At 49.2% G+C, this 26,968-nt stretch overlaps 1 protein-coding gene across 3 annotated transcripts in view; it reads left to right on the top strand.

Annotated features, from left to right (window-relative positions):
• The window catches only part of LOC147703625 (zinc-binding protein A33-like), a 121,474-nt gene that overhangs the window by 55,241 nt on the left and 39,265 nt on the right, over positions 1-26,968 (top strand). For all 3 annotated transcript variants that reach the window (XM_086931964.1, XM_086931963.1, XM_086931965.1), the window contains exon 2: positions 9,075-9,502. In XM_086931964.1, the coding sequence (XP_086788090.1) occupies positions 9,077-9,502 (426 nt within the window). In that variant the 5' untranslated portion in view covers positions 9,075-9,076. The remainder of the gene's footprint in view (positions 1-9,074; positions 9,503-26,968) is intronic.

Genomic DNA, 26,968 nt, shown 5'->3' with positions numbered 1-26,968 from the left:
GCACTCACCTTTGATGTGTGCACTAGTTCGTTGAATTTCATAAATGTACACGGACGGATACGTTACTTGCAGGAGCACCCAAGCGCCCCAAAAACAAAGCAAAAATGTGTTTACTATTTCTTAGTCATTTAACCAGCGGTGCACCAAGCCTACTCTTGGATTCATAGTGAACGCCACACAGAGAAACCCTTCATCTAAATCTAGGGGTGATTTAGACCATTTACACCCTGGAAAGGTGTTTACTCCAGCCCTGAGTTGGAGTAAAAATCAACACTTTCTAGGGTGAAAAGCGGAGGAAGAGGAGTTTGTGAATGCCAATAAAGACCTGTTTCTGGGTGTTAACAAACTTCTGTGACTTAACATTCTGCTTCCTGTGGCGTGTCTAGGTGTGCATGTGTGTTTGAGGTCTTGATCACAGGGAGTCATGCTAGTAAAGTGCAATCCCATGGTATAGTTGGCAAGCGGTGCCGTGTCTTGGGTGATTGACAATCAATCAATCAATCATTGACACTTATAAAGCGCGCTACATACCCGTAGAGTCTCAAGGCGCTGGGGGGGGGGGGGGGCTGCTACTGCTCGAACAGCCAGGTCTTCAGCTTCTTCCTGAAGGAGAGGTGGTCTTGGGTCAGGCGCAGGTCGGTCGGGAGGGAGTTCCAGGTCTTGGCGGCCAGGTAGGAGAAGGACCTTCCTCCTGTAGTCGCTCTTCGGATGCGGGGGACGGCGGCGAGGGCGTGGTTGGCTGATCGGAGGTGGCGTTTGGGAGCGTAGAAGTTGACTCGGCTGTTGAGGTAGCTCGGGCCTTGGTCGTGTAGGGCTTTGTGTGCGTGGGTGAGGAGGCGGAAGGTGATTCTTTTGTTGACGGGGAGCCAGTGAAGGTCTCCCAGATGTCCGGAGATGTGACTGGTTCGTGGGATGTCGAGGATGAGTCTGGCTGAGGCGTTCTGGATCCGCTGGAGTCTCTTCTGGAGCTTGGCGGTGGTACCGGCGTAGAGGGCGTTGCCGTAGTCCAGTCGGCTGGTGACGAGGGCCTGGGTGGCGGTCTTCCTGGTCTCGGTGGGGATCCACCAGAAGATCTTCCTTAGCATGCGTAGGATGTTGAAGCACGCCGAGGAGACGTTGTTGACCTGCCTGGTCATGGAGAGGGAGGAGTCCAGGATGACGCCCAGGTTTCGTGCATGGTCTGTCGGTTTGGGTGCGGTGCCCAGGGCGGGAGGCCACCAGGAGTCGTCCCAGGCGGAGGGTGAGGAGCCCAGGATGAGGACCTCCGTCTTGTCCAAGTTCAGTTTCAGGCGGCTGGTCGTCATCCACTCGGCTACCTCTTTCATCCCTTCGTGCAGGTTGGCTCTGGCGGCGGCGGGGTCGTTGGTCAGGGAGAGGATCAGCTGGGTGTCGTCTGCGTATGAGATTATGCTGAGGTTGTGTTTGCATACGATGGCCGCGAGGGGGCTCATGTAGACGTTGAAGAGGGTGGGGCTCAGAGATGATCCTTGGGGGACGCCGCAGATGACTTCGGAGGCCTCTGACTTGTACGGTGGTAGGCGGACTCTCTGTGTTCTTCCGTCGAGGAAGGAGACGATCCATTCCAGCGCCTTGTCCTGGATGCCGATGTTGCTGAGGCGCCATACTAGGGTGCGGTGGCAGACCGTGTCGAATGCCGCGGAGAGGTCTAGGAGGATGAGGGCCGCTGTTTCTCCATTGTCCATCAGGGCTCGGATGTCATCGGTGGCGGCGATGAGGGCGGTCTCGGTGCTGTGGTTGGCTCGGAAGCCGGACTGTGAGGGGTCGAGGGATCCGTTCGTCTCGAGGAAGGCGGCCATATGCTTGTTGACGGTCTTCTCGATGACTTTGGCTGGAAACGGGAGGAGCGAGATGGGGCGGTAATTCTTGAGTTCGGTGGGGTCCGCTGTGGGTTTCTTGAGAAGAGCGCTGAGTTCGGCGTGCTTCCAGCTCTCGGGGAAGGTGGCGGTGTCGAAGGATGTGTTGATGTCTCGCAGGTGGGGTGCGATGACAGCGTCGGCCTTGTTGAAGACGTGGTGAGGGCAGGGGTCGGTGATCCGGAGTGGATGGAGTTCATCGTGCGGATGGTGTCTTCGGTGCTGATCGGGGTCCAGGCGTGGAGGGTGGTGGTGGGGGGGTGGTTGTTCGGTCATGGTGTGCGTTGGTTGGTTGTTGAAGCTGTTGTGTATGTCCGCGATCTTGTTGTGGAAGTATGAAGCGAGGGAGTTGCAGAGGTCTTGCGATGGGGTGATGTCGTTGTTTCCTGCGCTGGGGTTGGAAAGCTCTTTCACGATGTTGAAGAGTTCCTTGCAGTTGTGTGCGTTGTTGTCCAACCGGTCCTTGAAAGCTGTTTTCTTGGCGGCGCGGATCAGCTGGTGGTGTTTCCGGGTGGCAAGTTTGAAGGAGGTCCTGTTGTCCGGTGTCGGTTCCCTTCTCCAGACTTTCTCGAGGGCTCGGCAGTTCTTCTTGGAGCTCTTGAGTTCGTCGGTGAACCATGGGGCCTTCTTGCTGCCGGGTCTGCTAGGCGGGGTCCTCAGTGGGGCGAGTTCGTCCGCGCAGTTGTTGATCCACTTCGTGAGGTTGTCTGCGGCCTGGCTGGGGTTCGCTGAGCTGGCAGGAGGGTGCTGGCTCAGGGAGGTGGCGAGCTGGTCTGCTGTGATCTTGTTCCAGCTTCTGCGGGCGGCCTGTTTCTGGTGGTGGTGGGTCGTCGTTCTCTTGAAGGTGAAGTGGACGCAGCTGTGGTCCGTCCATTGAAGCTCTGTGGCGTGGCTGAAGTCGATGTCTGTGCTGGAAGAGAAGACTGCGTCGAGTGTGTGTCCGGCGAGGTGGGTGGGGGTGGACACCAGTTGCTTGAGTCCCAGGTTGGCGAGGTTGTCGAGCAGGGTGCTGGTGTTGCGGTCGTCGTTGTTGTTCTCCAGGTGAAAGTTGAGGTCTCCCAGGAGGATGTAGTCAGCAGAGGGGAGGGCGTGCGGGCTGACTAAGTCGGCGATGTCCTCGCTGAATTGCGTGCGTGGTCCAGGGGGTCGGTAGATCAGGGTGCCTCTGAGGGTGGTGTTCGGGTTGGTGTGGATCTGGAAATGCAGGTGTTCGGCGCTGGTCAGGGTGTTGTCGGTGCTGGTCGTGAGACGGATGGTGCTCCTGTGGACGATGGCGATGCCTCCTCCCATCTGGTTGGCGTTTCGGTCCCTCCGGACGATCTTGTAGCCCTCTGGGATAGCGATGGCGATGTCGGGAGCTGAAGAGGCGTTCATCCAGGTCTCCGTGAGGAAGGCAACGTCAGGGGCTGTGGCGTCTAGGAGGTTCCAGAGTTCGATGGCGTGTCTGTGGACGGAGCGGGTGTTGAGCAGGATGCACTTGAGGTGGGTGCTGCTGGTGTTCGACTTGGCGGGTGCTGGTGCGAGGCTGGTCCGGGTGCAGGAGAACTTGCAGGTGTGGCAGCTGAAAGGTCCGTGGGTACCTCGTGGAGCGGCTAGGTGGCATTCTGGGAGTCGGCCGGTGTTGAGTGCGTTGAGGGTGGCGGCGGAGTACGTCAGGCGGGTAGGTCGGGCTCTTCGGGGGCCAGGGGTCCTGGCGCTGGTCGCGATCCGGGCGCGGACGGGCGCAGACGGGCTTACCTTTGGCGCGCCTTCGGCGCACAATCGGCGCGCCCGCTGCGCGTGACCGCTGCGCGTTCGCACGGTCGCCATTTAAGGCGAAGTGCGCGGGTGGGCGGAGCAGCTGGGAGGCGGGAGCGGGGAGGGTACAGAAGAGAAAGGGGCGGGGCTAATGGCGGTGGCGGGAAGCGGGAGCGGGGAGGGAGAGCGGAGGGCGGCGAGGTAGGCGGGCAAGCAGGAAGGAGACAGGCACAATGGAGGTCAAAAACACGAAGAGAAAACGGCACAGAAAAAACAGGCAATAATACAGGACAAAACGGGGGAAAAACAGTGGGAAAACGATCTCGGGCACAGAAAGAAAACAAGCACAAATTTCAGACAAAACGGGCAAAACCAAAGGGGAGCGCTCAAGGTGGCAGCGAGGACGGCGCAGAGGCAGGCACTGGGGGGCACACGCAGCAGCTGGTGGCCGTGCGGCGCGGGGGTGACACATTTATTATGTCCTTGATTTTTGGCTAAGTTAATTTTGGAACCTCAGCTGTTTTAAAGCCAGTTCTAAACAATTAGGTTGCAAAAGTGGGTATTTGATGATGATGATGATGATGATGATTTCATTGACATAAATAAATGGCTTTTTCTACTCGTGCTCAAATGTCACTCACTGAAAACATGGAAGTGTCACACTTAATCAAACTAAAAACTTAATATGATTGTACCGTGTTCTGGAGGTCTTATCTGGACTGCTCCATCCAATTCTGGATGTCAGATTGGAATATTGTGCCATGGCCTTGAGTCAATACACCCAGCTCACAAACTGGAGATAAAGCTAAACTAGCACATGTACTCATGGGCACTGGTTTAGATTGCAGACTTTTGGCTTCTCACGTTGCACCAATCACAGGATTCCAGGCGGTCTCCAAGAGATTTTGACTGCTTTTTCATGTATTGACATAGATATGAACAATGCAAAACTGTATGCAGGGATCAGTTGCAGGCTGTCCAATATTTGTGCAATAGCACATGTTTTTTCAGGCAAACTCCGTTTATCACACAGTATCTTTCTGTCCCCTTTCCACCTGGAGAGGGGTTTACTGCGCCATTCGCAGCAGCAAACATGCGACCATTAAGTGTCGGAGGTTACTAACTGATGTGATTGTGGGCATTCAAAACTTACAAAGCATTAAAAAAATACATTCTTCCTCCCTTGGGTTAGATTTACTCCCTTAAAATGCTTTTTGTGGATATCTTGCACTTGTAAAATCAAACCATGTGTGCCCTCTACAACTTACTTTTACTAGTGCCACTGGCTTTGTGAATCATTTCCTGTATCTGCATTGCTGTCTCGAGGTCTGGACTCCACTTCGGTCGAGTCCACTTCGTAGGCCTTATCTTGCGCACTGTGTGATCAGTTTTGCACTGATATTCGTGACCAGCAAGCTCTTTCACTTTTCCTATTCAGGAAGGACCGAACATCTTCCTCTTCAAACCACCCCACATGCAACCCTCAATACGACAGGGCATACTTCATAAGCCACCCCCCTTTCCTACCTGCATCCTCTTCATGAGATCGCGAACTCATTTTACAGTTTGTGCGCTACTGCAAGCAGTGGAGCAAGTTAAATTGCTCACTTTTACCAGAGGGCACAATACACTTAAACCAAGCCTCACAAACCATCTCTAAAGCAACAACAAAATCGTAGGAGCTACCTGCAATGCATGGTGTTCAACCACGGCCTCCCTCACCAATCAAACCTGGTCCATTAAAGAAAAATGCCCGTTTGTAAAAATCGCAGCATTTTTACAAAAGTACAGATTTCGCGGGCACTTCTGTAAAAAACAGCAAAATCCTGGAGGATCTGATTATACAGGGATCACTTGCATTTTGGCACTGTGTAGCAGTGGCAAAGTGTCCAAAGCATCTAAGTTGGCAACACCATGTCAGGAAAAAAGGCCTAGGGGAAAGCAAACCATTTAGGGACTTTAGCCAAAAAGGGACAAGTCCTACAGTCCTATATAAAAAGGTGATCTTTAAACCATGTGTGTTTTTATTATCTAGCGATGGGAAAGCTTTTAAAAAGTTAGTTAACGTATTAACAAGCTATGAATAAAATTATTAATCTCTGTATTTTGCTTGTGAAAAGATCAAAAGCAACTACGTATTCCATTAATGAATGTGATTGATACCTCGGTGATGCTAATAGAATTTGGAAACAGGAGGTCCGTTTTTTGCATGAACACACTTTTTTTGGGGTGGGGGGTGGGGGGGGGGGAGTTGATTTGTCATGGAAAGCTAGCAAAGAGCAATAGATTTGAGTTTGGTGTTATGAGTTCTTTGGAGGAAAAAGTGAGAGTTGTCATGAAGGTAATACTTTCAGCCAAGTAGATCAGTGTTTTCATACTGCAGCACTTAGAAGTAACAAATTAAGCTGACAAGGTGGCCATTTGTGTGAAACTGCAACAAAAAGCACATTGATTGGACCTATGTAGATTGCATTATTGTAGGGGAATGTGATACTTTAATTCTGCCAGAAAATGGAGCTCTTCTGGAGATATACATCCTGATAATTTTCCTATGGATTTTCATGGCCCTTGTGTCATTCTGAAAATTACAGATATGTGAATGTAGTGGTTGACTATTTCCAAGGTGGATTGAAATGGAGTTTGCAGATGTGCTCAGCATTGAAGGTATGCTGGAATATTTCCTTTTTGTTTTTTTGTTAATGGACAATTGCCTCTTTCTCTCACTGTGCATGCTGTGCATTTTTGTTCAGATGTTAAATTTTTCACAGAAAAGTGATATGGTTCATGAAATGAGAGCCTCTGGTTTCCAAAAACATTATGCTTTGGTGGAAATTGACAAAAGGCTAATTTGTCAATATCTGCTGAACTGGACATAGGGACGTTTGTGAGTATTGCAAATAGAAATATTGGATGTAACACCTCATGGTACCAGATGTTTAGCACCCATTCAGATGTTCCTGTTCTATCGGCATGGATAGAAAAGATAAAAGAATGAAGAAGTTGTGCACATTACAGAATGAAATCCAGGATGTAGTTGTGTTGCTCTCACCAGGTTGTTACCCAGGATCCCTTTTAAACCTCAAACCTTGCCAAAAAAGTTTCCTCACATTTCTGTGATGGAAAGTTCTAGAATCTGTGTGGATTCACAAACTTCCACCAACCCAGCATTCCCTCAACTCGAACAATAACAATTGTACTTCACTTGTGTGGGTAGGGCCAGTGCCTTTGACTGTAAACTGCACAAAATGTACTGCAGAGACTTAATAATTATCAATTACAAAAGACCCTGTACTGTGAGGGAGTAACCTGCGTTTTTGATCTCTGGCTCGTCTGTATTGTAGGGAAACCTACAAATACCAGAAATGTCTGAACTAGGCACTGGGGGGGGGGGGGGGGGGGGGGGTGTCTCTTCTGTGGATTCCCCAATGTTTTCCTACCCAGAATCCCTTCTTAATACTCCTACGCTGCTACGAATAGTCCCAACTTTGCAGATGCATCACCAATTCTTCAGCCTTACCATGGAATGTTGGACTTGAGCTTGACAGAGGGCTTTGTAATTTGGGCACCCTAAAACCCTCGTGTCCACGGACAAAACATCCGCCGTGCTACAAAGTTTTTGTTGCAGCGGTTTACCTGGACCCAAATTGCAATCTTCTATTTCCTCTACTCTCACCCATAGAAGCTTTGGTCCTCCTGTGGACTTTGCTCATTGCATTGAGGGGTGAGACATCCAGGTGACTCCTGTTGGCTACTCAATAAGGACCAATTATTTGGTGACATACCCACAGATTGGAAATCAAATTAAAATATACTACTCATTGTTATGCTTTAAATGTATAGGATAGTGACTGATGGCCAGATTGAACTTCAGGAGTTTCGGGCTAAGATCATGTACAGCAAAACTATTAGTGCATAAAACAATAAAAAAATCTGCTGTTCTGAGAAGAATTTGACTGTTATGCATTAGAAAGCAATTGTTGGATGCACAATCTCTGTGGGAAAAACATTTGAAGAACACAATCTAAAGAACTCAGTCAATATAGATTGAATTCAGTTATTATATTAGACTGATTTAGAATTAATCGCAAGAATACATGTTTAGGCAATAAGACATGAGTCTGAGTAAGCAGTTAGATTGTAGTAGAAGCCACACATTTAGCAGAGTTAAAAACTATCTTACAATAAATTTGGGGAATCTAAGTTCAGCCAAAGAGTCCATGGAAAGTTAACTAGGCAAGGGGTTTCCTGCCACCAGAAAGGACCGGGTGCACAGTTCAGGGTAAAGTCTCAGCATGGGCATACTTTTTGGTCAAAGTGCCAAAAAGAAATCCATGGGCATAAGCATAGAGAAGCTGTCTCCCTGTAGCGGTGCAGGCCTACAGGATGGGGCTGGTCTTTTCCAAAATGTTTCAACAAAATCGAGAGCTGGTTTCCAATGGAGGTAAGGCCAGGCTGTACAGAGAAAGCAAAGCAAATTCTGATGCACAAAGGATGTCATTAATACTTGGGTAATAGGCATTGAGATGCTAAAAGGCTATTTTGTTACACTGCGAATTCTTGCAACAAGTGGGTACTGGTCAATGGACATGGGGTGGTCATTTGCTTGTTTTAGGCCACACCCCATTTGAGTGTTGAAGGGATTAAAGAAATAGGCTTATGAATTTGAAGGCACAACTGCATCTTAACCCAATCAAATGCCCACCATGACTTGATATTGGATGGCCAAGGGGGTATATTGAAATGGAAAGGGAGTGGAAATTGCTATAGTGCTAGTTAAGTTAACTAGACATGCCTCATATGTTCCCTAGTCTTGTTTGAATGTACATTGCCTGTATGATTGTTACTTTATTAGTGTATTGCTCTGCATATCATGGCAGTAGCCTGTAAATGTTGCCCGTGGAGGTACAGTTTTAAAACCATATACTCTGCAGCGCTGTAATGTTCCTGACTGGTATATCTAGACTGGGCCCATTTTCGGCCTCTAAATTGAACTATTCACGTACTACTTCCTGCTGGTGCACAGTGGTTCCATGGCTGTGCTGCTTCATTGGAGGCAGCATTCGCAGTGTAATTGTGAGGTACATGTGAGAGGCTTGTGCTCCACTGCTGGATAGTTTTGCCAGTTTATTTTGCAGTTCTGAACTAATAATCGAATGCGCGTTGGACAAAATGGAGAAAACATCTGACTAATCCTTTTGAATCAGAACGGACACAGCAGGTGTCTGGCCATTGGCCTTTATCTTCAGGTTCGAGGTGTTTATTGGGTACCTGTTAGTAGATAATAGCAAAATGCGTATTGCCTGGAATGGACCACAATGTTTTTATTACAGTAGTTAAATGCCTTTTTCGGTTGCCTTTGGCTAGATTAGGTTTTATTTACTCTACATTACCTTATAGTGATATACTTTCCATAGTATTGGTGGTTATCTATTCATAGTTGGTCTCCTTTCTTTCTTCTTGCAGTAATGGCGTCCAAATGGTCTACCTCTCCTCCGCCCTGTAATGCTTCTGCATGCTTCACTGATGACCTGATCTGTTCAGTCTGCCATGGTCTCTTCCAAGAGCCAGTATTGCTAAAGTGTGGGCACAGCTTCTGCCGAGTCTGCGTCAGTGGCACCAGTGCAGGCCAAGCACGCAGCATCTGCCCCATCTGCCTGGCTGAGTTCTCAAGGGGGAAGTTCACGCCCATCAAGACTCTGGCTAACTTGGTGGAGAGAATGAAGGGGGGCAGCCCAGGGATGGGCGGGAAGGACCACTGTAAAGAGCATCGGGAGAAGCTGAAGCTCTTCTGTGTTGATGACGGAGTTGCAATTTGTGTTGTCTGCCGGGACACAGTTAAGCATGCCAAGCACAAGTGCCTGCCCATCCAGGATGCCGTTAGCATGTATAAGGTAAGTCATGTGCCTGCTCTTTTGGCTAGATTGTGCTGCTTCTAAACCAGTAACACTGCCTAATCAACCAGGAGAATTGTAAGCAGGCTGAGTCTCAACCCGCTCTGGGTGGGGAGGGGTGGGGGGGGGTGGGGAAGTAGGTAAGCAGCTCCGTTCAGTCATAGAGCCTGGTCTTGAGTTTCTACCTGAAGATATTCAGGAGGGGGTACGTCTGAGCAGGAGCTCATTCCAGGTCTTGGCAGCGATCTAGGAGAAGGGTCTTCCACCTGCTCTGGCTCGGATGTGTGGGATTTCCGCGAGTGTGAGGTTGGCAGATCAGTAGTTTCTCTTGGGTATGTGGAGGGAGATTCTCTTGATGAGATATTGGGGTCCAGTGTTGTAGATGGATTTGTTGGCGTGGGTGAGTATCTTGAAAGTGACTCTTCTCAATGGGGGCCTTTTTTATAATGCAGGGTACCATTGTGTTCATGTTGGACTACTTCATTCCTTTAAGTTGTCGTTTTTGTTTTTTAAATGGAGTTGTGTCCACTGTATAATTACTGCAGCCCCTTCCTTTTCAGAGTTTTATGTAGCACAAACTAGACCCAGACATTCAATATTAGAACGCTTTACATGAGCACCAGTTTTGTTACAGATTAACGCTTTCATTTTTGTAAGGCACAGGGAGGTTAGGTGATTTGACCAGAATCACAGGATGAGCATCGTTGCCAATACTTGAGCCGGCTACCCAGGACAGAGGTCGGTCGCTCTAGCCGTAAGGCTGCATCCTCTTCTCACTTATACCTCCGCTAGTTGTATGCCGTTTGAAGTCCTGATAGAGTAGCACAGCATAAACTAAGGCACTTCGTCCTTTATGCCACTAGCCCACCAGAGCACGTTTAAGGTAAAGTGGGAGTTCTGGCTTCCATTTTTAATGCCTGTCACACATTCCTATTCGTCTGGCCCCTTTGTCTCCAGTGCAGCACACATTCCTGAACTTTATTTGTGGGGCACAACTTGTTGCCATTTCTCTAAACCTTTAGGGAGTTGTTGTAAATGACGGACCCAGTGCCAGATGAAACCCTATTCTGAATTATTTGTCCCTCTGCCGAAGCTGATGGATGGAGAACCTGTTGACACCAGGGTCAGATTGGTAACGCAAGCACTCTGGAAGTGGCTGAAGGTCTGGTAGCAGAGTTCCAGCTGTGGGCTGCTTTTGTGGGCAGCCTAGGGGTGGTGAGAAAGTGTTTATCTGATCGGCATCATTTGTACCGGGACTCCATTGTTTTTTCATTGGCATCTCGTATCCCACTTCCACACGACCCACCTGGTCTTTTCTGCTGATGCCTGGGAAAATTCTAACTGACACGACAAAAACCATCTTGCAGCCTGAATTTCTGCCCAGGAACTGTCCCACACCCAAGTCCCCCCAACACCCCACACCCCCCATCACCTGTTCTTTGCAGTTCAACAAAGCCATGAGACACAAGCCCTGGGTAAATGATTGGTTTTCCATCTACTGCTCCCAGCCTGGTAGACCATTGTCCAGATAACCTGATCACCGTGTCAAGGATGTTTGACTTATGGGCCTTGATCAGGGTGATTAAACAATGGCCTGAAAGACTAGCTTTGATCACACTGAGTGAACAATGATTTGTGTACCAAGCCTTGACCAGGTCTCCATCTACAAACGTCGTCTGGATATGGTTATCCACTGAAAACACTGCCCTGATTGAACAATGGACTAACAGCCAAAAGACTCGAATGAAAAAGTATAAAAGGCTTGTAAGCTGAGAAGTAAAGCAGCAGCCTGCTGGGTTTTGTCTGACTAGCTTGGGACTCTGTTCCATAGCCCGGGCTTTTTGAATAAATCTAGGTTCCTCCTGCAGACTAAGGTTCCTGTGTCTCCTTTTACGAAGTATGGAGGGTATAGAAGACTCAGTGGTTTCCCCCGCTGCCGAGACCCAGTAAGTGTGTTAATCTGGTTCTTCAAATGGTGCCCGAATAGGGACTCATCGAGCACGAAGGTCCTGCCCGGTGGATGTGAGGAGGTGCACAGAGAGACTCAGACAGAGGTGCCCTACCAGAGGGATTCTTGCAATCCGGTAAACAGAACGACTCGCTGGCTGTTCCTCCCCACCCGGTCTGGGGCACATGACCGCGTTCTCGCTGGAGTCCCGTAGCAAATAATTTCTGGAGCAGGACACAGCCTACGTCTGCAGAAGAGAACTACCCCTGTAAGGTAAGGGTGGACTGATCATCCACCAAGTCTGTATGATTCTGTGATTGACTTTTGCAAAAGCCAAGCAAGCGAGGTGAGTTTTTAAAACCCGCTGGTGTCTATCTGTTTACAAGCATGCCAGTCAGTAAGTTCAAGAAATTATGTTGAGGCGGCTTGTCCGCTTCCTACAGAAAGGACCCCTGGCCTTTTGATGTATGTTAAACATGGCCCTTCTGCCATAATGTTTTCCTCCTTCTGGGTAAAATATACGAAACAAAGTAACACTGAATTACAGTGGCCACTGGCTCCTTAATTCCCAAGTTCTCGTTAACTTAGAGGAACAATTAATGAAAAGAAAAACGCGCCAGTCTATTTGAATCTGTCTGATTTTGGAGGAAAGAGGTGGAGCTGAAAACTAGCAAGCAGAAGGCTCAAGAAAGAAAACAGGAACAAGTGTCAATGGCCGACCACACCAGAGAAAATTTACAAAATCAAATGACCAAATGGCTAGAAATAGCCGATCGGGAGCATGGGGCCTGGGTACAAAAAAGTTATCCAGCTCGTGAGGAGAAAGGAATAGACTATATGGAAGGAGAGAAGGCGATTCCTTGCTTGATATCATGCTAGAAAGCCCTCCTGTATATGCCCCAATTTACCCTGCCCTGACTCCTCACACTCTGCTTGCCCCCCTGCCACCGCCCACTCCTGCCCCTCTTACTGCTCTCCCTTTTACACCGACCCTCCCCATCTTTCCTATGACCTCAACCACGCACGCTAACCCTGTCCTTGCTGCGGGATTGACAAAGTCCCCATCCGCCCAATCCCTGTGGCCTTACCCCCTACACTCACTTTTCCTACTTCCCTGTGGTCTACAGTTAAGCAGGATTTATATAGATTGTTGAATTCCCCCCAACTGGCCTCCTTGCACTCTGCAGTCAGCTTTTCGTCCCTTCGTGAAAATGACCTACAGAGGCAACAGTGTGAATGTTGGATAAATAACGGGGATATTTATGCCTTTAAAGAAATATGGTCCACCTTTTCTCAGTGGACGATTATGGAACAGACCACCTGAGCTGAAGACATGTGTACCCTGGTCATGCAAAGATTTGAGAATGCGATCTGCAGATACCCACCGGTTTAATGGACCTTAGGTCACAAATAAAGAGGCGATGTTCAGGGAGAGGGGATGTTTGGAGCTATGTCTACTTTAATGGCCGAGGGACTGTTGAGGCACACTGCCGCAGGCTTTGGGTTAATGTTCCTTGGAAAAAGTCAGATATGCAGTTCAAAGGACAATTGCCAGATCCCCGGAAGAATCCGGCTGCCTTTTACAGAGAATTAGGTCAGATTATATCTGCAGGTACTCTCATTCTTGAGGATATAGATATACTTGTTGGTACGGTTGTCCCAACAGAAATATGGTACAAGATTCTACATGCTGACCTTGAAGTGGCATTGGGAGGTAAATGGGGCTGACCTAGAGGCCATGGAAGAAGCAAGGGTAGGAGGGACTAAACAAGAAACTGCCATCCTGACTTTGCACGGTAAAATAATGACGTTTATGAAAACACTTTTGCCGAAAACTGTCTAACTGGGTGTAGGAAGGTGGCTACCTGACTATGGTTACCCCCGATTTTTTGCCTTGTATTTAGCTGGTTTTCGACTTAGTTGGCCTGGTTCCCTGCTAATCAGGGCCCCAGGCTATCTACTCTCTCTGTAAAATGGATTCCATGTACCCTAGGTGCATAACTAGATTGGCTTGGGTCACCTTATCAGCCCCTGTACAGAGCACTATAGGTGCCCAGGGCATAGGTGCATCCAAGGCCTACCAGGGGCTGCAGCATATCTTTTGCCACCCCTGGCTGGTTATCTAAAATTGACACAACTGGCTGATCACTCGGCTGGGGCAAAGTGGTGTAATCACCCCTTGCTTAGATATAGTATGCCTATATCTAAACCTATCTGGACACATATAAACCTGTGAGCCACTCCTATGGCAGGCCTTAACAATCCTGAAGGCAGAGTGCATGGTTTAATGTGAGATGGTGCTCTAGCATGAGCTGAGCCTGTCTGTAGCTGTCGGGACCAATTCCCTTAGCTGTCCCGGGATAATGCCAAACCATATACTATTAAGTGCATTATAATCCTTGCGGTTATATGTCAACTTTGGCTTTATCAAAACATGTCGTGTAAGGTGTCATACGAATTGGAATACTACCCCCTCGCCAGTCCTGGCGACGGGGGTAGCATTCCACCACTCTAGAGGGGACGACATGTTACTTTTGCTAAAACGCGGTTGATTTTTAAAAGAGCCTCAGATCCACAAAATGGATGCTTCTGCCACAGACACATGTCTGACCTCCTGCTGCTGACCGAAACTCAGCAGAGGAGGCCTGGACAAAGGCTTTCCTGTTACAGGGAGGTGTCACACCACCCCAGACAGGAAATAGTGGATTGTAGCAGGGAGGTTTGAAAGAAACCAGACAGTGCCTGGGGAGCACAAGGCTTCCCCTTGCATAATCCGGTCAAACCGGTTCTGGGGCACACCAGCTCCAGTGTGACCTGGACAAAGGAAAGGGGGTGTAACCGCCCCCCTTCCTGGTCCCATCCATAGGGAGGGACCTAGCAGGAGATCCACCCCTCAGATTGGAATAAGAGTGGGAGCAGTGCCAATGCAACTCAGATCATCCTGAAGAAACATAAGAAACTAATTCTGGACCCTTCAACATTCTATTCAACATAGAAGACTGAAGAATCTCCCTTGTGGTCAAGGAGTGACCACCCTGTGCATACAGGCACCATCCAGCCCTCGACCCTTGCTTTGTTGCAGTTCCCGCCGGAACTCGAGCGACAGATCGACGATATCAAGCTTGCCTGCCTTCTCCCAGCGCAATCCACAGTCCCTGCAGAGCTGAGACCAGTGCAGGCGACTGGAAGCGTGGGGCACGCCATCTTGAAAAGGCCACGAGACGCTGACCATGCAGCCCACGAGTGACCCTCGAAGCTGTACACCGGGGTTTGAGAAGCCCCCACCCCGAGCTACACTTGCACCAAAGCTAACCCCTCCACACTCGAGTGCTGCATGGGGCCCTTCTGCTTGTGTTGGCTCGACGCGTTGGCCGGTCACTTGCCAGCTGGCTTGTGGCCCCTGTGCTGACAAACTTGAATACGACTTGCTTTTCTGGTTGCTCCAGATCTGCTCCTGTGAAAAGGAGCCCCCACTCTGACCCTTCTGGTCCGAGTGAGAAGCAATCTCCCGGTTCCGCGTGGATTGCTTTTGCCAAGTGCTGCTTGCTGCAATCTGTAAGCCGACGGCGCTGATGGCGAGAGCCTGCGTGGGACAGATCGTGACTTGCTCCTGGACATCGCAGATGCCCCAGAGCCCACGTGGCAGTGGAGAGAAGCCTCTCGACAACCATCTGATTGCGCCCGACATTGCCTGGTTCCACCCTGGTCACTGCTGTGTGACCCAGACTCTGTCCCCTCTGCTTTCAGATTCATCTCGACTTCGATCCACCCTTGGATCACACCAGACACTTCTGCTTCCCATCGCCTGCAGCTTCTCCAGCTCCAAGCACCAAGAACCTGCGTGCTAAAACCCGACTCCACTTCGACCCTGTGCACCCACTTCCTGTGGGTGAGGTAACATTGCAACGCCGGTGTCCCTACACTGGTACACACCTCTAGGGTCTGTCTAAAATTTTGTTCCTCTAGGTTCAGCGGAAGTATCTTTAAACTAACTTTGTAACTTTTACGCACCATTGACTTTGCATTGGTGCAAGCCGCACTTTACGTGCTGCACCCGAATTCCGTGGGCTACTCCCGACTTCAGCATTGCTAGTCCTGACTGCTCCCAGCGATTCTCTAGGCCCTAGGCCTAACCACTGTTCGATTGGTATCTCTTATACCACTTTCTTAGTATATGGTTTGAGTGGCCACCCGCCCTCATCCAAAATTGTGCAACTTTGTATGTTATACTGTGCTTTTGATTTGACGCTTGTGCGCCTTTGCTCATAAAGAGTACTGGGGATTAATTTAGAAATAAACACATATATTTTTATAATATATACTTGTGTGGTGTCCTTTCATTTGGTATTACAGGATTGTATGTGGTAAAACAGCTCGCTTAACACGACCTCTTAAGTTAAGCCTTTAAGGCTGCTTAGTCCATGCTACCCCTAGGATAGCTTGTCTACAATGTTGACTTGCAACCAGACACCATAAGGGATTGTTTGGACTGATACAAGGTGGTTCCAGAATTGGAAACACCACATATCAGGCCAACTTCTCACACTGGGATAAAATAAACGCCTGTAGGCAGCGAAAAGATGATAATGTGGCAGACTTCTTTACCTGTTTTGACACAATACAAGGGACAAAGTGGTTTGGATACCTGGACCCCAGGTTCTGGCCCAGTATTTGTCGAAGTTTGTCAGCAACTTGCTTCCTGAGATCTCCGCCAGGCTTAAAGTTGAAAGTATGTGGTCTGCCCAAACTATGACGGGTGTCTTGGCTGTGGCACAATATCACGAGAATAGGGAGAATGACGATGGAGACCAGGAAAGTAAGGTGGTCAGGGATCTTAAAACTAAGGCAATTCTGCAGCAGGCTTCTATTACACGTCGATCAGTCCCAGCGGCACCCCTTTCTGGAAATATGCATGTCTCCATGGGTTTTGCAGGGACACCTGTGACCCAGCCCTGTCTCTGAACCCCTTTACCTCTAATGGCCCTGCACATGTTAATGCTCCCTTGGTCCTTACTACAGGTTGCAGTGAAAACGTATTCGGCATGGATTTACTGAAATCTCTGTATGTGACCATATCATGTAGTCCCCAAGGTGTATCGTTAACCATTTCCCCCCCCCCCGCAGCGTCCTACATGTACCTGTCTGGCCCTCCCACCAGAGTTGCAGTCTTTACCTTCCTCCCTCTAGGCATCAGACACTGATGTGGGGTGTCTCAATATACCCCCTCATGTGGTATGCATCCAGCCAGGTGCATTTCTCCCCCGCCTAAGGCAGTATCGACTGCCTGCGGAAGGAGAAGTAGCCCTTTTAACAATATTTGAATTGATGGACAAGGGCGTAGTGGAGGAAACACGTGGCAATGTCAGTAACAGTCCCAAGATTCCTGTTTTAAAGACCAAAGGAGATGCTCTCTCCCCTAAAATATACAGGTTCGTAATAGTCCTAAGAGCCCTTAACAAAATAACAATCTCCCTATACCCTGTTGTCCCCGATATTAAAGCCCTCTTAACGATGGTCCCTTCTGACGCCACGCACTTTTCTGTCCTAGACCTGAAGAATGCTTTTTTCAGCATTCCTATACATCCTGACGGTAGACATTTTTTTGGTTTCTCCCTTGGTGGTCGGAGCTTTAGATTTTGCTGCGCCCCTCAAGGTTTTACAGAGCCCCAGTATCTATAGTAAAGTCCTCAAAAGTCAACTAGATTCGCTGAAACTCCCTGATAATTCCACACCATTACAATATGTTGATTACCTCCTCATTGCTGCAAATTCTGCCCCAACATGTAAAGAAGCTACTCTGTTACGCCACCTTGCCCTTCATAACCACAAAGTCTCTTTGAAAAAGCTTCAGTTTTGTCAAGAGAAGGTGACCTATTTAGGTCCTCTCCTCTCGAAGGAGGGAAGGCAGCTCACCGCTGATCGTGTAGCCATTATCAATGCTATGACAGCCCCACCAACACAAAAGCAGTTGCGAGCCTTCATAGGCCTAACCTCATACTGTAGACAGTGGATTTCCAATTTTCCAGCCATGGTCAAACCTTGCCGTCATCACTAAAGACAAATTAGACAGTTCCTTTCCATGGACTAGAGAGCATGCGCAGGCCTTCCAAGATATGAAGAGGGCTCTGTGTACTGCTCCAGTCCTCGGTACTCCTGATTATAGCAAACCATTTTTTCTTTTTGTACATGAGACACAGATGTTTGTAGGTCACCATCGGCCATGTGCTTATTTTTCAGGGACATTAGATCCTGTTGCGAGGGCTCACCCAGGATCCCTACGGGCAACAGCTGTGACCGCCCGCATGGTCCATCAGTGCCGGGATAGTCATGAACTCCCCCTGACTGATGGTCCCCCCCCCCCCCCATTCTGTTGATAGCTCCCTTAATAACACTAAGACACAGTACCTCACTAGTGCATGACTCTCAGGATATGAATTGACACTCCAGCCACATTAACATCAAGAGATGCACTGTACTAAATCCCGCCACATTACTCCCACTGGATACTCAGGATGCCCACTTAGACCCACATGACTGTATATTGAGGACAGAGGAGGAGACGATAGGACGGATTGACTTGCAGGATACCCCGATAGCAAAACCAGAAGGTACACTGTATGTGGACGGATCATGTCTCCGAGGGCCAGATGGTAACACCTCAGCCGCCTACGACCTGACGACATTGGAGCAAGTAGTAGAAACAGCTCAGATTCTGCAGTGCTCTGCTCAGGCAGCAGAATTAGTGGCCCTCACTAGAGCCTGTGAGTTAAGCAAGGGAAAAACAGTTAATATGTATACTGACCGCCAGTATGCCTTAGGGGTGGCTCACAACTTTGGGAGACTATGGAAAGAAAGGAATTTCCTTACTTCACATGGGACCAAGATTCAACATGGACCCCTGATTCACAGATTGTTAGACTCTGACACTCCCCAGAAAGGTGGCCATTCTAAAATGTAAGGCCCATAAGAAAGTGACAGATGTTGGGAAAGGCAATACCCTGGCTGACCAGACGGCCAGACAAACCACTCTTAGGAAAAGGGAAGGAATGTATGTAGAAGGTCCCGCTAGGTGGGTGAAAGACTAGGACATGGTTGAAAACAAAGTACAGAGTGATTGATATTCAGTCCCATACTACTCCTGAGGAACTAAGGGTGTGGAAGGAGCAATTAGCAAAGGAGGGAATTGATGGTTGCTGGGTCCATACGACTATGGAAAGACAATGGATGTTACCTGACGGTCATGTGCTACCAGTAGTTACGATGGCCCATGGTCCTGCTCACATTAGTGCAAAAGGGATATGTTAACTGTTGGCACCTACATTGTACAACTCTAAGATACCAGCATATGCTGAGAAGCTGGTTAAAACGTACATTATTTGCCTAATGTATAACCTGGGAAAAGGCAGTTACCCCTAAGGGAGGATTCTCTCCTCATACCTTCCCTTTTGAAGTCTCCAAATGGATTACATCCAGATGGACAGATGTAACAACAATTTGAAATATGTCTTGGTGGTGATCTGTACCTTCAGCCGATTGGTGGAGGCCTACCATGTCAAAGACTGCACTGCTATCACTACCGCCAAAGTGCCAATAAAGGAGTACCTCCCACGATTCAGTTTTCCCCGCTTGATCTGGAGTGACAACGGGACACTTTACGGCTCAAATAATGGAGTATGTCTGTACAGCATTGGGTATAAAACAAAAATGTCATGCAGCTAACCACCCCAGTCAGCAGGTGTAGTGGAGGTGTACAATGGCATCCTAAAAACTAAAATGGCCAAAATAGTAGCAGAGACGGGTGTCCCTTGGGTTGATGCTCTGCCCTTGGCCCTACTGTCTACAAGAACAAAGGCTCACACCAGGATAGGTTTATCCCCCCCATGAGATTGTGTTCGGGAGACCTGCCAATGTATATGAGATCCCGCGGCCTAAGAAACTGTCTGTTTTACCCTGTATTAACTGATTATCTGTGCAGTCTAACAACTTTCGTACACTTTATCACCAGGTGACTGAGGCCATACTTGACAAAAGCGAGGGCCCAGGACACGTTATCCAACCTGGTGAATGGGTCCTGATCCAAAACTTTCAACGGACTAAGAGCCTCCAGCCCCGTCAGGTGTTACTGGCCACCTGCACTGCTGTGAAAGTAGGTCAGAAAAATGGGTGCATTCATCACACTGCAGGCAAGTTCCTCTGCCCTATGATCAGTGGGTGAGGGAAGGACAAGGAGACTCAGACAGAAATAGTCCTGACGTTCGTCCCATTCAGCAATGCCAGATTGCATTCTACATCTACAGAAGCAGAGAGTGACAGTGTACTGAAGGGAAGGTTGGAACCCTCCCTTAACTCTGCTCAACATCAAGGACAATTGTTCCCTGACCATACTGCTCCTACTTCCGCCCGATGTAACATGCACTCCTGAGGCAAGGCTTGACCTGGACTTCGCTAAGTACCTATAGGCTGTAGGGCTTTGATCTTCCTGGCTGAGAGTAGTGCTGGTGAGTCAGACTAAGGTACGCCATAGGGCCCTTGGCACCTGCGCCCAGTGAAGCAGCAACCAATCCGACAGCCACTAGAGGTCCCAAGCTTAACACAATGGCAGCCGTCCAATACAACAGAGTCAGAAACAATGTCCTTCTCCTACATAGCAAATGCTTCATGGCCACCATGGTGACATGGTTTGTCTACCTCATCCTGTCTCATCGGTTGGCTGTTACTGATCTACCATCCTTTTACCCACCAACTCTTACCCTGACTGCTGCAGAACACCAGTATTTCACGCTACCAACCCACACCGTGCAGAATTTTTCAATAACCCCTTTGTCCAAATGTTGCATCATCAGCTGATAATGAACACTTCCAACTGTTGGGTTTGTGGACTGATGCCGCATTCCATGAAACACCGTCCCATTCTTTCCTTACCCCTTTTCCATCTCTGGGTCTTGTCTTGCATGGTGGATGTTGATGCAGGATGCCTACACTGCCAATGGTACTGCCAATTATCCAGTATTTGGGTGTCTTTCATAGATTCACATGCCTGAATCATTCCCCGTCGTCGAGACTGGAGCCTCCGGTATATAAAAAAGTAATGTCCTAAGACATACATATAAAGGAATAGGCCTAAGGGTCTCACCTTAGTGTCCTATCTAGGTCCTTATGCAGGAAGGACCAAACAGAGTAGGCCCAAGGGTCCCACCTTGGTAGCCTACCTGTGTCCTTTTGTAAAAAGGACCAAAGTAAAGAGAAACAACCAATCAGCTACTACCTCCTTCTAGAACCTTCCTGTCAGGAGCCTCAGTCTCTCAGATTTTCTACCGCACGTTGTGCTAGGGAGTCTCCACCTGAGTTCTCCTCAGGAAACTTATTCTTTTCATCAAATCTCGATATTTTCACAACTTCTTTGCCATGGCTGATAGCCAGAAAAAAGGACTATTTCGAGCCTGTACCTCATGTGGTAAAAAGAGGCTGCACGTGGAAGATAAACATGAGACCTGTTTATACTGCCTCTACCCCCAACACCAGGCCAAGGACTGCAGAATATGTAGGACCTTCTCCCATAAAACCCAGAAGGACCGAGAAGGACGTCTTCTGATATGGCTAAACAGGCTTAAGAACAAACCTGAGAGCGACCTGGTTTCAGAAGGTGAGAGCATGTCTGGCGCCTCGCAGTTCTCCTTGAAGAGGCCTAGGGTTTCCTCCCCTGGCCTCAGACACTCCTCCTAAGAAGGCCAGAAAGTCTTCAGAGGGCAAGCCACCTGTGTCTGACAAGGACCTTCCTGTCCCCAGGAAGCAGCCGCTGATTCCGGCGACTACAACAACGTCGATGGCCTCCTCAGCGCTGAAAACCGTCTCTACGTCGACTACAACAGTGTCGACGACGACGGCCTCATCGGCGTCTTCCTCGTCGACAAGAATGACACCTTCATCGTCGACGAGTAGACCTGTGCCATCTACCTATCCCTCGACGACTAGGACTACGTCGACGCCGAAGACATCGACGCCGAAGACATCGACGCCGAAGACATCGACGCCGAAGACATCGACGCCGCCGAAGACATCGACGACGCCGAAGACATCGACGACACCGTCGACTAAACCTCCCTCGTCGACGAGGAGCACCCCTTCGGCGACTAAGCCGTCGACGGAAAGTTGTCGTCGACGAGAACGTCGACTAGGGCATCGTCGACGGACATACCGTCGACGAAGAGTAAAATTCCGCCGACGACGGAAAGCTCTTTGGTGGCACCGCCGACACAGGCGTCGACGGCAACTAGTACCTGGAAAGAGTCTGAACTGCTCTCGCATGCTATGGATGCCCAGACGTCTCATGTCACGATCAAAATAACTAAAAAGCCAATCACACCGGACATGACATCACCTAGTAAGGTGCAACAACTAACACCATCCTGCTTCTTACAAGACCAGGAACTGGATGAGGAACTGTTTACTCAGGCCACTAGCCCTTCGGAACTGGTGCTTAAGTGCCAGAGTACAGATGAGGAACAAGAAGTAGAGGAATATGTGGATCAAACTGTCCATACTCAGGTACACACACGTGACACCAATGGTGTGCCTGCCAGCATCCATCGTTTCGGACCTACAATTCCTCATCAAAGACTATAAAGAGCGGTTTCCAGAAAAAAACACTCCTGTTGCACCTCCAGCTCCACAGGTACCTGCTCCTGTACCTCGACATAAGCCCCCTCCTCTGGTACTTCCTAGAAATCTGGATCCAGCACAAGACACCATCTCGTCCGAGGACGATGAGAGAGACCATGAAGAGGAGGAAGTCCGCGATGATGACTCAGACCCTGACGCAGACCAGGACTACGTCACTCACACTCCGGCCTCTCCAGAGCCACAGTCTTTGGAGTCTCCACTCGCGGACATTGGTGGCTTTCATAACCTCATTGAGAGGGCAGCCGAAAGGTTCCATATGTCCATTGAAACACAGGAGACTGAATGTTTCCTCCATGATTTTAAGGAACCTACGAAGAAGACGACAAGATTGATCCCGAATATTGACTACCTATTGAAACAGGGCAAACAACTAATGCAGACGCCAGCTTCTCTGCAGGTAATAGTGCCCAGGCTTGATAAAAAAATACAAAGCTACTTCTTCGGCACCAGCATGCCTCACGGGTCACCCCAAGGCAGACTCCGTGGTTACTCAAGCAGCGCAGAAGAATTTGTGCAACCCTGCGTCTCCCCTATCAACGCCACCCGATAAGGAAGGCAGGAAGCTAGATGCCATTGGAAAACGCTTTTCCACCACGTCTGCAACAACGGTGAAGATCGCAAATTCGATTGCACTCCTGGGCCGCTACAACCGTCAGCTCTGGGCGGACATCGCGACCTACCTCGCTAACCTGCCAGAGGATTTGAAAGAGGAGGCACACTCACTACTCCTAGAGGGCCAAACATCGGCTTCTGAATTGATTGACTGTGCCATTGACTTAGCCATGACTGGCTTCAGACAGCTGGCGGGCGCCGCTGTTCTAAGACGTCCGGGTTGGCTTAAGGCCACCTCCTTCCGCCAGGAAGTTCAAACTAAAATCATTGATATGCCTTATGATGGCGAACATCTTTTTGGCGAAAAGATAGATGACGCCCTCACCACAATCAAAAAGGACACCGATACAGCCAGAGCTCTGGGAACTCTACAATTTAGAAATCAGTCCTTTCGTGGCAACAGAGGGAGAGGACAATCTACGTACAGAGGTTCCTACCAAAATAGGTCCTCCTACCCGTACTCCCAGGGCAATACGCAGTTCCAACAGCGTCAAAACCAGACGGAACGTCAAGCTTCCTACAACAAATCGACCTACAGGGGAAAAAAACCAAGAGACCTGCTGGCAATCGCCAATGACTCTTCCCATTGGCCAGCCCTTCCACCATCGCATTCTTTAAGACTTGGAGGAAAACTCCTTCTTCCTGCAGAACTGGCGACAAATAACGACGGACCGGTGGGTTTTACAACTTATCCAATTCGGTCACTCACTGGAATTTCTTTCAAATCACCCAACAACAAAACCAGCCAAGCGGCCCCACAGACACCTACGGCTGCTTCTTCAGGAAATAACTTCCATGCTTCAAAAGGGTGCAATAGAGAAAGTTCCACACGCCCAAAAGGGGGTAGGATTCTACTCCCACTTCTTCCTAATTCACAAAAAAGGCAAGAAATGGAGACCGATCCTCGACCTGAGAGCGCTCAATGTGTTCCTAAAGAAACAGTCGTTCCGTATGGTCACACTACAAGAGATCCTGGGACTTCTAGAAGAAGGCGACTACATGACGTCACTAGATCTGCAGGACGCCTACTATCACATCCCTATCCTCAAGGGACACAGGAAGTACCTCAGGTTCGCAGTAGCAGGAACCCACTACCAATTCTGTGTTCTCCCGTTTGGCCTCAAATCTGCCCCATGGATATTTACAAAATGCCTCTCTCCTGTGGCAACCTTCCTTCGTCAACAGGGACACCAGGTTTTCCCATACCTGGACGACTGGCTGGTAAAGGCGCCGTCGGCAACAGCCGCAGCCGCGTCTTCCAGCGCCTGTCTGCATCTTTTCCGCCAACTAGGCCTGACCCTCAACAGAGAGAAGTCATCACTGAAACCAAGCAGTCATCACTTCCTTGGAGCGACCCTGGACACGGAACGCGCGAGAGCCTTCCCCTCGCAGGAGAGAAACAAAACTCATCTCCTTAGTCACGTTAGTGGCATCCAAAAAGACTCTGACTGTCCGTACCTTCAAGTCTCCCCTCGGCATGATGTCTTCATGCATTCTGCTCATTCCACACTGTCGTCTCAAAATGCGCCCCCTCCAGGAAGGACTGACAAGACAGTGGACACAAGCTGCGGGATCATTCGAAGACCGCATACGAGTCACACGAACTATAGTCCATCTACAATGGTGGAGGTCGACCAAACACCTGTCGCAGGGACTGCCGTTCCTGCTTCCGGCGGAACCACATGTGATTACAACGGACGCATCCCTAGAGGTCTGGGGAGCGGTCCTGCAAGAACTCCAGATTAACGGCAAATGGACGCCGCAGGAATCTAAACTCCATATCCACATTCTGGAGCTAAGGGCAGTCTTTCTAGCTCTTTAATCTTTCCTCCCACGCATCCGAAACTCCCCAGTGCTCGTCCGGACAGACAACACCACGACGATGCACTACCTGAACAAACTGGGAGGGAGGTGTTCGCTTTCACTCTCTCAAGAATCTCAGAGAGTCTGGAATTGGCTCCTAGAGCATGGAATAACACTCAAAGCCGAATTCGTTCCAGGCAAAGACAACGTCCTGGCGGACGCCCTGAGCAGGGAACAGTCTCTATCCCACGAGTGGGAGCTGGATATGGAGGCGCTGAACTAAATCTTTGCGGGGTGGGGAACCCCGCAGATAGACCTCTTTGCCAGCAGGGAGAACGCCAAATGCCCAAGCTTCGCAAGCAGGCTTCCCCAACCAGGAACCCTCGGGAATGCATTTTCCATAGCTTGGCGGAACATGTTGCTTACGCCTTTCCGCCATTTCCACTGATACCCAGGGTCCTCAGGAAGATGAAGTCGGAGCCCTGCACCCTGATCCTCATCGCCCCATCCTGGCCGAGGCAGCATTGGTACACGGAAATTCATCGCCTGTCTATCCAACCACCTCTTCGCCTACAGTCATCCGCCCCTGCTCACAATGTCCCAAGGACAGGTTCTCCACCCTTACCTGGGCCCTCTGAAGTTATTAGCCTGGCTCCTGAATACCGTGAATTCAGCCACCTGAACATTCCGCAGGAGTGCAGAGATGTCCTCGCTAAAGCTAGAGCTGACAGCACTAAAAAGACCTATTCTCTTAAATGGAAGCGCTTCTGTGTCTGGTGTGCGACAGAAGGCCTACACCCTTTCCATGTCACCCCACAGCAACTGCTACCATATCTGCTACACCTGGCGCAGTCAGGCCTTGCACATGCGTCCATCAAGGTACATCTGGCAGCAATATCCAGGTTCACAAGAACTTCTAAGGGTCTTTCCCTGTGGGCGGACAGGCTTATCAAACAATTCCTGAAAGGCCTATTCAGATCCTTTCCAAGGCCAAGACCGATCCCTCCGTCGTGGCACCTCAACGTGGTCCTTCACCAACTGATGAAGCACCCCTTCGAGCCTATCCACAAAACGGATATCAAATTCCTTTCATGGAAGACTGCCCTCCTCCTGGCTCTAACCTCTGCCAGAAGGGTTGGTGAATTGCAAGCTCTCTCCATCCAAGACCCTATTTTACAATTCAGAGAGGACAGTCATCCTGCGCACTAACCCACGATTCATACCCAAAGTCCCCTCGGACTTCCACCTTAATGAGCCAGTGGTTCTAAAACAGTTCTTTCCAAACCCAACTACTACGGCTGAAAGAACCCTGCATTCATTAGATCTGAAGAGATGTCTCAAATTCTACATCGACAGAACAAGACACTTCAGAAAATCATCCCAACTCTTTGTTGCATTTAGCAGACCAAGGAAGGGCATGTCCCTGACGAAACAAAGTACATCCAGGTGGATCTCTTCAGCGATAACTTTCTGCCATGACAAGGCTGGGCAGCGCTTGGACTCGCGGGTCAAAGCCCATTCCACGAGAGCCATGTCCACGTCTGCGGCACTGTTTGCTGGAGTGCCACTCCTGGACATCTGTATAGCGGCGACCTGGAAGTCCCCGCATACCTTCACCAGGCACTACTGCTTGGATACTGAGCTGACAAAAGATGCAGCAGTGGGCAGAGCAGTGCTTCGCCATCTATTCCAGTGAGGTGAGCTTTCTGACTTCCCACCATCCTTTACTGGTATGCACATCTCTTTATTCCTAGATACTACATGACATTGTATGTTGATTTACAGTCGCAGATATGTATTATCTTCAGACTTATATATGCTGTACCATCACAGAATGTGCATATTGTATTGCTTGCTACTCTGATTCAGGCATGTGAATCTATGAAAGACACCAAATACTGGATAAGAAATGAGTTACTTACCTGTAACTGCAGTTATCCAGTATTAGTGTCTTTCATAGATTCACATGCACCCTCCCGCCTCCCCTGGAAGGACTCACCGATCTCTCTAACAAGTTAACGCCTAACTAGCTTGGTGCATACGAAAATCTGAGACTGAGGCTCCTGACAGGAAGGTTCTAGAAGGAGGTAGTAGCTGATTGGTTGTTTCTCTTTACTTTGGTCCTTTTTACAAAAGGACACAGGTAGGCTACCAAGGTGGGACCCTTGGGCCTACTCTGTTTGGTCCTTCCTGCATAAGGACCTAGATAGGACACTAAGGTGAGACCCTTAGGCCTATTCCTTTATATGCATGTCTTAGGACATTACTTTTTTATATACCGGAGGCTCCCGTCTCGACGACGGGGAATGATTCAGGCATGTGAATCTATGAAAGACACTAATACTGGATAACTGCAGTTACAGGTAAGTAACGCATTTCTTCTGTCCTTCGGACATTTCGTGATGACTTCTGGCAGAACAGAT

Source organism: Lissotriton vulgaris, chromosome 7 (assembly GCF_964263255.1).
Source record: "Lissotriton vulgaris chromosome 7, aLisVul1.2, whole genome shotgun sequence".
NCBI lineage: Eukaryota > Metazoa > Chordata > Amphibia > Caudata > Salamandridae > Lissotriton > Lissotriton vulgaris.
The sequence above is the reverse complement of the archived record's forward strand: the minus strand, read 5'-3'. Positions and strand labels throughout refer to the sequence as shown.